The 14,921-nt window shown below is 40.8% G+C and overlaps 1 protein-coding gene and 1 long non-coding RNA gene across 2 annotated transcripts in view; both read right to left on the reverse strand.

Moving 5' to 3' along the window:
- Nucleotides 1-132: 132 nt before the first annotated feature.
- LOC101597788 (mRNA export factor-like) lies at nucleotides 133-1,245 on the reverse strand. The gene has a single exon (XM_045141759.1). It carries the CDS (start codon nucleotides 1,243-1,245, stop codon nucleotides 133-135), a length of 1,113 nt encoding a protein of 370 aa, XP_044997694.1.
- A 505-nt stretch (nucleotides 1,246-1,750) lies between these two features.
- The window catches only part of LOC123457651, a 103,090-nt gene continuing 89,919 nt past the window's right edge, over nucleotides 1,751-14,921 (reverse strand). Inside the window, exon 4 of the long non-coding RNA XR_006635096.1 lies at nucleotides 1,751-1,801. This is a non-coding gene — a long non-coding RNA (uncharacterized LOC123457651). The remainder of the gene's footprint in view (nucleotides 1,802-14,921) is intronic.

The raw sequence follows: 14,921 nt of genomic DNA on the forward strand, positions 1-14,921 counted from the left end.
AAAACCTGCAGCAGGAGTGGCGTGGAGAGATGGCAAGTCGCCGGGATGGCAAAGGCACATGCAGGCCTGATGGTGGGGTCCGTGGCTCGGGCCCGAGTTTGTAAAGCAAGAGGCCCAGCGCGGGCCAAGCCACTACTTGCCGTTCCTAGGCTTTAGCTCCTCGGCCGCATTGCGGAGGAAGATGTAATTTTTCCTTTTGGGATTGTAAAACTCGTGTCCCTTGGACCAGTCATAGCTGGAGGCATAAGCAAATATGTTTCCGTTGTGGTTGAAGCAGCAAGCCGAGATGGGCTGGTCCAGCGGTTCCGAAGTCTTCAGTTTTGCCCTGCCATCTTTGTCCCAGAAGTTGAAGCGACCGTCAGACCCCACCGTGGCCAGGGTGCCGTGGATCGGGTGGAAAGCCATCCCGTTCACCGCGTAGATGTCCTGGGAGCCTGAAGAGTTGGCTCTATTGGAACGATGGCATTTGAAGGTGAAACTGTCTTTGACCGAATTTGGGACGTTGAGGTAGTGGAAGGCGATTTTCCCCTCGATGCTCCCCAGGGCAAAGCCGTTCGGTTTGTGGTGCTTGTCCTTAAAAATAGCCACGCAGCGATTTTGGAACTTCAGCGAGGACTCGACCCTCCTGACCTCCGAGGGCTGGTTCTCCAGCTGATAGACGATCAGGCCCCTTCTGGCCGTGGCCACCACGGCCATGGGGTACACCACGTCAGCGCAGTAGCAGCGTTCTGGGAGCTGTAAGGCCATCACTGGGTTTGACGAGCGGGTATCCCAAAACTTCAGCGTCCGGTCCCAGCTCCCGGTCATCACACACCTGTAGTTGGAGGCTTTGATCCAGTGGACGGTTTTGATGGGGGCGTCGTGCTGGGCGATCTGAATGGCGAGGTTGCTGTTGAGGTCCCACATCTTGGCAGTCTTGTCGCACGAGGCGGTGAACACCTTGCTCCCGTCGTCGCTCCAGCACACCCCGAGCACGGGCCCCGCGTGGATGTGCTGGGCTTTGGGGACCGTCTGCCCGTTGTCCTGGACCTCCCAGCAGCGCACGTCGTTCGCCCACGACCCTGCCACGAGGAAGTTGCCCGGCAAGGATGCCGGGCTGAACGACAGGCAGCCGATGCTGTCGTCGGGAGAAGACGTCACCTCGATGTCCTTCATGGGGTTGTGGTGATCCGCGGCCGCGCTGCCGAACGTGCCCACCGAGCTCCCGTTGCTTCCAAACTTCGAGGTCGTTCCAAACAGGCTCATGTTGGCTCTGCGCCCGAGAAACCGGACTTAGGAGGGAGCTGGGGACGAGCGACCAACGCAGCCATCAACACCGTGAGCTCGGTTCCCCCATGGAAAACAGGGAGGAAGGGAGACTCCGCGTTGCTCTTCCAAGGCCACTTCCAACTCTGATCCCGCCTCCAGGGACCTCTGAGGAAGCTCGGCCAGTAGGTGGCTCGAGCCTCCCCCCTCCCCAACGAACAGTGACGCATGCACTGGGCAGGGGGGTCAGGCGCCCCAGAACAGTAACTGCGACCCTCACAGGGCCTGACTGAGGGTCTCACTACCTGGGAGCCCACAAACCTGCTCTGGTTCCTGGAGTGTCCCCAAACCCTGGGATTCAGTGTATCATGGGGAAAAAAAAATTGCTGGGTGGATATAGCATTCTCACCATTTAAAAGACTCCAACACCTCTCCACTGTTTTAACCCACCCCATCGTACTTTAAATGGTTTTACCAGGGACCTTCTGGATGTTCCATGTATCGCCTCTTCACTGATCTTTCTTCACCCTGGTCCCCTTCAGAGGATTTACTATACCTGCCAAAGACATCATTTTAAAATATAATATATGCCAATTCTCTTTGAAAAGAATCACAGTTCCACTTTTATGAATGATACTCAAAGTCTTTTGTAACCCAAGCCCTTCTCACCCATTCATTCCAGCAACATCTCTTGCTACTGTCTTCTCCTGAAACACCTCCAGCAGCCACGATGGCCTACTTGCTGTCAGGCACCTCGCCAGGCTCTGAGCCTCCCTCTGAGCCTCTGTTGTCACTGCTCGCTTTTCCTGATAACGGGTCCCCTCAGACACAGACGGGCATCTCTTGCTCACCTTCCTGAATTCTTTGTTCAATTGTTGTTTAAAGCTTCCCCTGAGCACCAAATTTAAGACGACAGACACACATCGATCCTTGGATGATGTGATCTCTCCTCTCTGCTCTGTTTGACCTCCAAAGTCTTCACACCTTCTAATAAAATAATGGTTTACTTTTTGGTTTTTTGATTGTTCTTCTCCTTCCAGGAATTCTTTGTCTTAGGGGGGAAAAAATCTTTATTTAATTATTTATTTGCAAGCAGAGAGAGACAGACACACACACAGAGGCATGCCAGAGCCTCTAGCCACTCCGACTTCAGATGCAGAAGCCCTTGGTGCATCCGGCTTTACATGGGCACTGGAGACTCCAATTTGGGTCGTTAGGTTTTGCAGGCAAGCACCTTAACTGCTGAACCATCTCTGTAGCTCCTGTTTGTCTTTTATTTTAATTGATTTCTTAGAGAATAGTATAGTGCCTGGCACAAGGGAGCTGCTTGATTCCTGTAACCAGAATAAACCTGGGTATGAGAGTGCAAGTATATGAGTGAGTAAGCATGCATGAGCAATGAAAAGTAAACATTTATACCTACAAAGTCTAATACCACACACAACATATAACCCATGTAATATACAACCCCTTATAGAATATACTTCTATGCTTCTTCTATTTTCCTATTAGTAACTTATCTTTTTTTCTTATTGGCATGTCAGAATTCGTTATGTATTACGTCTAAATTATTGTCATGGATATTGCAATTTTTTTCTCTAAGTTCTGCTGCTTGATGTATTCATGGATCAGATGAATGTAAATTATTTTGAATGTTCAAGTGCTCAGATGGAAGGTAGGTTAATGGCAGTTCATTGAACAATTTGATTAATTGAATAAAATATAATGGTCACATGTAGGCTAATGCTGATAATGTAGACCTAATTGTATTATTCAGATCTTACCAACACAAATAGAATGCAGATTTTTTTTTGTTTTGTTTTGTTTTTTGAGGTAGGGTCTCACTCTGGTCCAGGCTGACCTGGAATTAACTCTGTCATCTCAGGGTGGCCGTGAACTCATGGCAATCCTCCTACCTCTGCCTCCCGCGTGCTGGGATTAAAGGCGTGCACCACCACGCCCGGCTAGAATGCAGATATTTCTAATCAGCTGTCTGTCTTGGAGACTGTCCTCTGAAAGTGACTCAGGAAGCAAGACTGCTCTACACTTGCCAACCCCTATCCTGGAGAGTCCTAGAGGACATGACAGCATGGACAGGCTTACCTATGCTTAACCACCCAGAAGTGGCATGGATTCTTTCCTTACATTTCATTAGTGAGAAGTGGTGATGTAATCCCATCTGGAAATGAGTATTTAATGGGACAGTGGGGGATGGGGTTGAAGCTGGGAAATATAATTGAGATCAGTGCAAGATTATGTGCAAGCGTGTTGCAGTCAGGTTCACATTGGTGGCAGCAATCACCCGACAAAGAGCAGCTTGTGGGGGAAAAAAGAAGATTTATTTTGGCTTACAGACTTGAGGGGAAGCTCCACAATGGCAGGGAAAATGACGATATGAGCAGAGGGTGGACATAACCCCCTTGCCAACATCAGGTGGACAACAGCAGTAGGAGAGTGTGCCAAACACTGACAAGGGGAAACTGGCCATAACACCCATAACCTACCCCCAACAAAATACCTCCTCCAGGAAGCTTTAATTGCCATCAGCTGGGAAGCCTAGTATTCAAAACACCAAAGTTTATGGGGGACACCTGAATCAAACCACCACAAAGTGTCAATAAGTTCAGCATGCCCTCTCACAAATATGTGTTTAAGATTAATCCAATTGTGCACCTAATACTCAATTATTTTAAAGAAAAAAAAATTTAAGTTTTTTTGGTTATTTAACTATGTCCCAGTACAATTATAAATTAAAATGTTATATTGTAGTTATTTTTCTCCCTAAATAGTTTGATATGCTTTTTCAGATAAATACAGTAACATTACTGTAAAGAAAGTTTAGACACTATGGAAAAGTTTTTAAATAAAATTTTAATTAATATTTTATTTATTTGAGAAAGAAAGAGGCAGAGTGATAGAGAGAGAAGAATGGGCACACCAGGGCCTTAGCCACTGCAAGTGAACTTCAGACACATGTGCCATCTTGTGCATCTGACCTACAAGGATACTGGGGAATTGAACCTGGATCCTCAGGCTTCCTAGACAAGTGCCTTAACCACTAAGCCATCTCTCCAGCCTGAAAAGATTTTTTAAAGTAATTTTTATCCCATTGCCCAATGATAATCTCTTAACCACTGTATGTGGATATTCTTCCAAACCTCTCTCTAGCTCAATAGACCTATGCATTTATCATTCCACACTCTGTCTGCAGCATTCGATGGTTGTTTATCTATCATATGTGCACAATGTGGGAGGTCTGTGCTAAGCACTAAAGGGCATTGACCCATTTAATCCTTCAAGCAATATAATGGATTAAGGTGAATTATTATCTACATTTTATAAATGGAGAAAAAAAAACTGAAGCTTGGAAAGTTTAGAAGGCCAGGAACTCACTTGCTCTCACAAAGCTCAGAAGGAAAAAGTGAAGACTCAAACCCAAGTCTGCCAGATTCAAAATCAAGGTATTAATCCATGCCATCTACTATCATATAATCTCTGATACACCACAGGATGCCCTTTTGGTGGACCCTTAATTTATTTTTACTGAACTAGACCACTGTGCAATAACAATGTATACGTTTTTTTTAGTTCTGTGCTTATCTGAGGATCTCTTTAGCATGCTTCTTCAGGAAGCTTGTTTGAGTCTACCTCTGAATTTGAGACATGCTGCTTTCTTGAAAAGCTGGGTAAAGGTTATGTGTATAAAAATAAAGCTGGCTGGGCCAGCCGTGGTGGTGCACACCATTAATCACAGCACTTGGGAAGCAGAAGTAGGAGGATTGCCATGAGTTCAAAGCCACCCTGAGACTACATAGTGAATTCCAGGTCAGTCTGAGCTAGAGTGAGATTCTACCTGGAAAAAAATAAATAAATAAATAAAGCTAGCTGGAAGATAGTTCTTGGTGTTCAGTGCTTATCCACTGATCCACAAAGCCAAATTTGTGCTACAAAAGGCAATCTATGAGTACTGATACATAATTTATGAAACTGTAGCTTATAATATGATACAATAGGATTTAATTGACATTCCTACTAATAAGGTATGAAAGTATCTGTTTTCCAAAACCTTGTCAATACTGGGTTTCAACAAATTATTTTAGCCATTGAATAGATATACATAATAGGTTATAGGTGATATTTCATTGCTATTCATTTCTAACTGCTCGAAGAATAAAGCCCATAACCTTTGTGAATTCCTTATAAACTCCATTTTCATTAGACGTACTCACAACTATTTTTTAATTACATTTTCAGGGATAACAATGCTAATTATGCAGAAAAAGTGAAGGTCCTATGTAGGCACATGCTTATGCAATTCTGACTTTCAAGCAACTGCATAGCCTGCCTGCAAACCTCAAGAGTGTCTGCTCTAAGAGAAAGTTTCAGCCTTAAAACAAAATAAATTTTTTTCCTTTCTGTTTCTTGCCTAAGATCAAGACCAGGCATTTCTATGAAAGAGAAAAGTGCCCTGTAGCTGTGATATCTTACACAAATCCCTGATGATGAACACTATTGTTACCCAGAACTTTTCTACCGTGGGTCTCTTACTGACCATGGGTACCAGGAGAAGCTCTCCCACAATCAGCTTGAAGGAAACAGCCAGTCACTTGGGGATTTCAGTGATGAGTGCTCTCATCTTTATACAGGAAATTGTATTTGTCAACATCATTGAAATAAGGTAGCAACTGGTGACACTATGTATGCAAAATATTTAATAGTAAGATAATATGAAAATCACACATCTAACTATCATACTCTTTCTTGCTGCATATAAATTAGACCACAGACTCTATTAGATGTACAGTGGTACAATTAAGGAAATGAAAGGAAGAAAGTTGGGTCATTTATGACTACATTTTTATCTTCAACTTCAGAATGATTAACAGAGACAGTTGTATCTGATATGAATTGAACACATTGTCTAAGTACTTTATGTAAAATATTGCTCCAGTCAGATTCGCATTGCTTCCAGAAATCACCTGACCAAGAGCAGCTTTGAAGAAAAAAGGAATTATTTTGGCTTACAGACTTGAGGGGAAGCTCCACAATGGCAGGGAAAATGACATGAGCAGAGGCTGGACATCACCCCCTGGCCAACATAAAGTGTACAATAATAACAGGAGAGTGTGCCAAACACTGGCAAGGTGAAACTGGCTATAACACCCATAAGCCCACCCCCAGCAATACACTGCCTCCAGGAAGCGTTAGTTCCCAAATCTCCATCAGCTGAGGAAGCTAGCATTCAGAACACCTAAGTTTATGGGGGACACCTGAATCAAACCACCACAAAACTATCTTAGAAACAGGAAAAAATAATGAAAGAATAAATCATGACTCGTACTCTGATAAGTGACATACATATTTGAATATGAATATATATACATATATAAACGTCACTGCAATATGGCAAGCACCATGGTAGCTTTATCAGTTACTAGAAATGAAACATTGACTCTATAAGGTCCACAAATGATTCTGGGGTGACTAAGGCATAGACTCATTCTCGGGCACTAACATGGGACTGTTAGTGCTGATTATAGACTGTCACACAGTGAAGCCAAAGAAAGTACCAGAAAAAAGTGCACTGCTTGGGTAGTTTGGTTTTGTTTTTGTGATTAAGTCTCTTTATGATCCTAATGTTTTCTTTTGGACCTGTATCAATAGTGTATGGTAATGATACCACAGCAGCACCAACCTCTGTGCTCCCAAAGCACGTCCTCTGTATGCTTGTTTCTTCTTCCTTTCTACGTATCTTTTATATTATTTCTGCTGTAGAGACTTCCTTAATCCTGACATAGCTAAATCTGTTAAATTCTGACTTCATTACAAAAACAAAGGATGAAATATCCTGACCTTTAAATGGTAATTTTGGGGCTGCTTAGTGGTTCAGGCACTTGCCTGCAAAGCCAAAGGACCTAGTTTCATTTCCTCAAGACCCACATAATCCAGATGCCCAAGGTGGTACATGGGTCTGGAGTTCTTTTGCAATGGCTAGAGGCCCTGGCATACCCATTCTCTCTCAGTCTCTCTCTCATAAATAAAATTAAAGTATTTTTAAAAATGGTAATTTGGGGGTCGGAGATTAAAGGCACTTCTTGCAAAGCCTGATAGGACAGGTTCAATTCTCCAGTATCCACATAAAGGCAGATGCACAAAGTGGTGCATGCATCTGGAGTGGCAAGAGGCCCTGGTGTGCCTATTCTCTCTCTCTCTCTCTCTTTCTCTTTCTCTCTCTCTCTCTCTCTCTCTCTCCCCCCCCCCACCTCTCTCAAATAAATTAAAATAAAATAAAATGATTGTATATGTTTGTCCCCTTTGATCAACAGTGCTCTTGGTTAAAGCACTTGGCTTTTATGGGTGGCTGTGAATAGTGGTGAGACCCAAAACCCATCAGAATGACAAGAGAAAGTTGAGTACCTTACAAGAGAAAATCATACCCACCAGGGCCAGAGAAACATTACAGAGGAAGAGGCAGATTAATTATGAGTGCTGCTCTCGTGACTAGCTACAGAACCTTCTTCAAGGAGATTGTAGTAGACACTAAGAAGATGAGTTTTGACTCATCAAAGCAGAAAATGAGAGACTGCCAAGAGCTCAATAATAAAGCAGACTTCTAACATACCCTCCAAAGCTCAGAGAACATTACAAAAGAGGGGATAGAAAAGATATAAGAGACACAGGGTAGGAAAGTCTACTCTAAGGCATTGGCCTTCCCACAAAAACTGGTGCAACCACAACCACACTGCGATTACCAATGCATCACTGAAGAGGACCCTCGGGGGGAAATAAGGGCAGAGGAGAGGAGACATAAAAGGAAAACCCAGCCGGGCGTGATGGCGCATGCCTTTAATCCCAGCACTCGGGAGGCAGAGGTAGGAGGATCGCCATGAGTTCAAGGCCACCCTGAGACTACAGAGTTAATTCCAGGTCAGCCTGGACCAGAGTGAGACCCTGCCTCGAAAAAAAAAAGGAAAACCCAATGGGATTATGGCCAATCTGCAACATGGTTACATATTAAATTTCCTAATAAATTTAAATTAAAATATATGTAAAAGCTTAACTACAGTGACAAATATAACTATTGGGAAATAAATAATTATACTCAAAAGAAATAAAAAATCAACTTGGAGAGAGAAAGTTCCAATTAGAAGCTGTGTTTGGGAAGAGTTCGATTGTGGACACTAGTCATAGAGTTTGCTGTCTATTAGATTACTTGACTATTCTTTTTAATCATTGTTTTAGGTTTATAGAAAAATCCAGCAGCAAGTACAGAGATTTCTCCCAAGCCCCTTCCTCTTGTACAGGTCCACACCATGTCAACAGCTCTTACCTGAATGCTACACTTATCATAATTGATGACCTTACATTGACACATCTATAATCCACCATCCATGGCTTATCTTTGTGCTATGCATCCTATAGGGTTTGACAATTGTGACATGTCATGTATTCTCCCCAATGGTCTAAACAAGTTGTGCTACTCTAGAAATCAAGGGCACTCAGTCTATTAATCCCTTCCTCCCCACAGCCTCTGGAACCACTGAATTTATTTACTAACCTCCATAGTTTTACCGTTTCTAGTTGGCTTCTTTTTTTAATGATAGAGCTTTAAGATTCTTCTAGGTATTTTCCTAGCTTGAAAACTTATTTATATTTAGTACTTGTGACCATTAATTTTCATTGTGAACTTGATTTGAAATCACTTAGAAGACACACTGAGGAGGAAAGACCATCTTGAATGTAAGAAAAACAAATTATGGGCTGGGTTCCCAGACCAAATAGAAATAAGAAAGCAAGTAGAATACCGAAATTCATTTCTCTCTACTTCCTGTGACCAGGCACCTCATGCTTCTCTCACCATGACTTCCCTGACAGGACAGACTGAATTCCTTTGAACTGTGAGCCAAAATAAGTTTTTCATCCTTAAATTGCTTTTTGTTATGATATATTCAGCAGTAAGAAAGGTAACTAATATATTGCTAAATAATACTTCTTTGTATGGTTATATATTTTTCATTTATCCACTTGTCTATGAAAAAACTTTTAATTGTTCCAACAGTTATTAATAAAGCTGTTATAAACATCCATATGTAGGTTATTGTATGAATGTAAGTATTCAATACATATGGGCAATTGTCACAGCACAATTGACAGATCATATGGTGAGACTATTTTTTGCTCAAGGAACTATAAGAATGTCTTCTAAATTATCATTTCTTTTCCAATAATAGTGAATGTGTATTCTTTTTGCTCTATATCTTTGCCAGCATTTGATATCATCAATAGTTTTGATTTTACCCATATAACAGATATGTAATGTTATCTTTTTCTATTATGAGGTATGATGGAACACCTTATATACTTATTTACCATCTGTATGTTTTCTCTGATGATATTATTTTTATAAATCTTTTGCTCAAGTTAATTAGATGGTTCATTTGCTTACTGCTGAGATTTAAGGGTCCTTCCTATAACTTGTGTTTGAGGGCAGTGTCATTCTTCAAATATCCTTTGTAAATACTTTCTTTCAGTTTGCCACTTCTCTTCTTAATCCCTTGACTATGTCTGCCTCAGAACAAAAGTTCTTCATTTTCAGGAAATCTAAGTTATTGGCTTGTTCTTTCATGAAGAATGTATTTGGTGTCATATCTGAAAAAAATCATCTCCAAACCCCAAATCATCCAGACGATTCTCATGTTTTCATCAAAGAGCTGAGCAGTTTTATATCTTACTTTTAGGTCTATGGTCCATTTTAAGTAAATTTCCACAAAAGGTGTTTACTTGTGTGCTGGGGAATCAAACTCAGGAAAAACCAGACCCTCTCAGATTATCTTGCTTTTATGGAAAGAACTTCTATTTATCAAGCCATCTCCCCAGCCTTAATTCCCAGAATTTTTGTGTTTAGTTTTCAAGACTATTTCTGGGCTATTAGATGTAACAATGGTAAAACACTTGCCTAACATGCATGAAGTTCTGGGTTCAACTTCTCAGCACCCCAAAGTATATTTAGGAAAAGATAGATAGATGGCAAAAATGAGGATAAACTATATATCAAATTCCTTTACGTATTTTCTTTTCACCTAAAAGCATTCATCAGTATATGGTACAAATACAACACTTTATCATTTTAATGGCCATAGAGAATTCCCTTGAAAGCATGTGATAAAATTTATTTACTCTCCAGTTAACAGACATTCAGGTAATTTACATAGAGGGAGCTATTACAATAACTGCAATGAACAATCCTTTCCCATATATCTTTATGTGCTTATCCAATCATTTATTTAGACAAAGTCCCAGAAACCACAACTATTGGGTTAAATAAATGGTATCCATTGGTCTCATTGATGAGAATCATTATACCTCAGTAGGAGAAAAAAAAAAGTGCTAAGTTTGGAGTTTTTCTTAATAAAGTAGCACAAAGCTGGGCATGGTGGTACATGCCTTTAATCCCAGCACTCTGGAGGCCGAGGAGGAGGATCATGGTGAGTTCGAGGTTATCCTGAGACTATAGAATGAAGAATTCCAGATTAGCCTGGACGAGCATGAGCCAGTACCTCAAAAAAATAAAAATAGAAAGTGGCACAGAATCCTAATGGCAGTGACCACACTGATAATAGCACTGGCGGTATGAGACCTGATTCACCATGACAGGGTAGCAATGATGTTCGGGCAGCACAGGGCACCTCACACCACTTACTCAGCAGTTTCCATTCTCTGCTGTCTGGTTCTCCTTTCTCTCTCTCCCTCTCTCTCTCTCTCTCTCCCTAGCACATGCTTACATACATACTATATCTTTTGCAGAGTCTTGCTGCTATGTAGTCTTGAGTGTGAACTACATAATGACATTAGTGGAAGTCACAGTGGTTCTATGTGGTTTATTGAAAGTAACCAAAGTTGCAGTGAAATTTCGTCACCAGTAGTGATAAATACTTTCATAACCATTAGTTCTTAGGCTTATACCTCCATCAGATGTTTCTCAGAGGCTAAACTTAGTCACATGAGCCAAACTTTCTCTAGTCAGTTCTTGCCTTTGCTAACATCAGTATCAAAAAAGCCAGGTTTCTTGTCTCAGTATGTCTGACCTCTCCATGTATTTTCATGAGTTCTGACACCAGGCTATGTAAGTAGAAGTTCAAACAACCTGTTTAGGTACAAAGGTTTGATTTTTAGTTTTTGCAAAGGGGAATTTGAAATGAGAAGAATAATCCAAAAATTTACTTTCATTTGGCATGGAATAAGTTAAAAAATAAGATATGATTTCATTTTAAAAAAACCTCTAGGGCTGAGGAAATGGATTAGCAGTTAAGGCACTTGCCTGCAGAGCCACAGGACCTACGTTCAATTCTCCACTACCCATGTAAGCCAGATACACAAGGTGGCACACCCATCTGGAGGTCATTTGCAGCAACTGGAGGCCCTGGGGTACCCATTCTCTCTCTTTCCCTCTCTCTCTGTCTGTCTCCCTCATAAATAGTAAATAAATGTATTTCTTTTAAAACTCCACTTAAAGGCTAGAGAGATGGCTTAGTGGTTAAGCGCTTGCCTGTGAAGCCTAAGGACCCCAACTCAAGGCTCAATTCCCCAGGACCCATGTTAGCCAGATGCACAAGGGGTGCACACATCTGGAGTTCATTTGCAGTGGCTGGAGGCTCTGGCGCACCTTCTCTCTCTATCTGCCTCTTTCTCTCTTTGTCTGTCACTCTCAAATAACTAAATAAAAATGAGCAACAAAATTTTTTTTTAACTCCACTTAAATCTTCAAAACATAAATCAGGCTAAAACCATAAAAGAAAACATTTTCCTCATTTTTTTATCTTTTTCTGCCAAGAATTATTAAGGACAGTACTGAAAGAACAGTGCACGTAGAGTCACCATGGGAAGTTACAAGAATTCTCCATTTGAAACACACTTGAGAAAGATTTCTTCTTGCTATCCTATAAAAGATAGAGTTTTTCATTTGAATATACACTAAAGCTTTGTCATGGGGAAATTTTTGCAATCTGGCTTATGACCAAAGAAATGACTTCCATGCACAATCACACAGCTCAACCATAAGGAAGGTATTCCTGAGAACTCAGAAGAAGGGTTGAGAGGTGAAAAGTGTTGGGGTCAATGCAAAGAGACCCTCAGGAAGAAGACTGACCATCAAGTGCAAGAAAGGGATAACCTGTAATTTATACACGTCAAGACTAAATCAGACTAAGGTGAGTGGAAGAAAGTGACAAAGAACAATCTAACAATCTATTTTGTCCACTTCCCAGAGGTATGAAATAGATGGTGACAAGGCTTATAGTAAGCGTCCTGATGTAGAGCTATTTGATCAAGCAGTTAAGATCGGCCAATCTATTCAAGTTGGAAAACCATATATGCAGTTTCCAATCTCATAACACCCAATGTGCACTAGTTTTGACTTAACATTATCTTCTTTATTTGTGAAATGTTACCCTTAAGAGCTAACCTATTATATAGTGATGAAAAACCCAGGTTGTTGAACACACTGTCATATTCATATTTGGCTTAATTATTTCATAAACACATGACCTTCTGTAGGTTACCAAGTTCTTTTAAATTCTCTGTCTCAACTTCTCTAGCTATATGAAAAGGAGAAAATAATCCTAAATGCCTCATGTGGCTGTCAGAAGAATTAAATGAGTTAGCACATTTAAAATACTTAGACTCATTCCTGGAATGTACTAAGACCTCAATGTGTATTGATTGATGTCATTGATATAGTATTAATATGATGAAAAATCTTAATGTATCTGAGAGTTAATGCTCTTAAAAGAATAGTTTGCACCAGATGTAGTGGCAAATGCCTTAATCCCAGCACTCAGAAGGCAAAGCTCGGCAGATCACTATTAGTTCTAGGCCAGCCTGGGACTATAGTGAATTCCAGGTCAGCCTGGGCTAAAGTGATATGCTACCTGGGAAAAATGGGGGGTTAATAATTTACAATCACATTATGTGAGGGAAATTGCCAACTTAATTCAATAAGTGGAGAATAAAATATGACTTTTGCTTAAATACCTGAACAACCAAATAGTTTTTACCAATTTACTATATACCTAACCTTCATCTTACCCTATTGTTTTTTTACATTTCACTTAAAATTTAAGCACAAAACCCTGACCTCTTTGTACATTATTTGCTGTTACTAGAATGTGCAAAAGGAAGTAAGGTACAAGGAACAACCATATCTGTTCTTCTTTAGTGTCATTTCTTTATCAAAACTGTGTTAAATGCCTTTGAGAATTCCTCCAATGAGGATTGCTGGATATGATACAGGATAGGATTCTCAGTTAAACTTGAATTTCAGATAGACAATAAATCATTTTTAACATAACATTTTACTTATTACATTATACCTATTTATACTAAAAATGTCTTTGTTCTGAAAACCCCATATTTTAATTTGCTTAATCTGGTGGCCCTGCTTCCAACTCTGGGAACTTGAAACTTATGTTTGCACAGGTCTCAGCTGTTACTGGCAAAGAGAACACCACTTTCCTGGTAGGTTTTTTTCCCTAACCAAAATCTACTCTCATTGCTTTTCTAATACAAGCAATTATGATCTTATTTGCATATGACTTTCCTCTCATAAAGCATGTCAGTGTTTCCTGGTTTATTTAGTATAAGCCAGTTAAGGGGAACAGAAAGCAGGACAAATTAACATCTATATCTTCTATTTTTCTCTCTTATGGGGAATGGTTTTCAAATGGGCAAAGATAAAAGAAGCACTTTAAAGCAAGATAAAGTTGAAGATAATGGTAAGTGGCTAGAAGAGAAGATAGACATCTTAATAAGCCCAAGTCTGGACAAGATGAATTAGGTGTATCCAGACCATGGCCTAAGCTCTGCCTCTTCTGTCACTATAGTTGGGACCATTCATTTTTCCCTTGGTAGACAAAGTCCCACATTTGACAACTAAAACATCTGAAAATATCATCATATCCACACATCTATCTTGCTGGGCGAATACCCAAAATAAATGGCAAACAAGTCCCTATTACCCTTTAAGGTAACTGATGGAAGATGCCCCTTTTTCTCTCCCAATCCCCTGGGCACAAGGCAAAGGTAATCAAGTAGTTACTTCTCCCTAAAATTATAAGTCTACCAGGAGTGAGAACATGGTTTGGGACAGTCAGAGATTTCTTGTGATGGGAGTTGGAGCTTCCATTTCAGAAACCAAGACAGCCATTGATGAAGGCAGTGACATTCAGGGCTGCTTAGTAAGAACTCACTGTCACTGTGAATCCATCCCTGGATGTCTGCTTTCTAAGTCTAGTTCTCCAGAATTTCTGACCATCTGGCAAGTTACTCAATAGCATTCTTGTCTTATGCTATCTAAGTTAAATTCTTTCATTTTTTTTTAAATCCCATACTCCTAAAGAGAACAGCCCCTAAGCCACTGCCCTGTACCAGGCCAGCCCATTTCCAGGATGCCTCTGATCATGCATTCTCTGTATTCCTTGGTACTGCCCCCCTTATGGACAGGAGCTCTGAGTAGAATCTAGTTCCTCCCTGATTTGCAGACTACATAAATGAGATGACTGATTTTCAGAAGCACCTGGGCTCAGCTTCCATGGTGCTATGCTGGACCAGCCTATCTGAGTCCTACAGTGAAATCCTGACTGACTTGTGAACATGGACGCACTGACCTCATCCACTGTGTG

Source organism: Jaculus jaculus, chromosome 1 (assembly GCF_020740685.1).
Source record: "Jaculus jaculus isolate mJacJac1 chromosome 1, mJacJac1.mat.Y.cur, whole genome shotgun sequence".
Classification (NCBI taxonomy): domain Eukaryota; kingdom Metazoa; phylum Chordata; class Mammalia; order Rodentia; family Dipodidae; genus Jaculus; species Jaculus jaculus.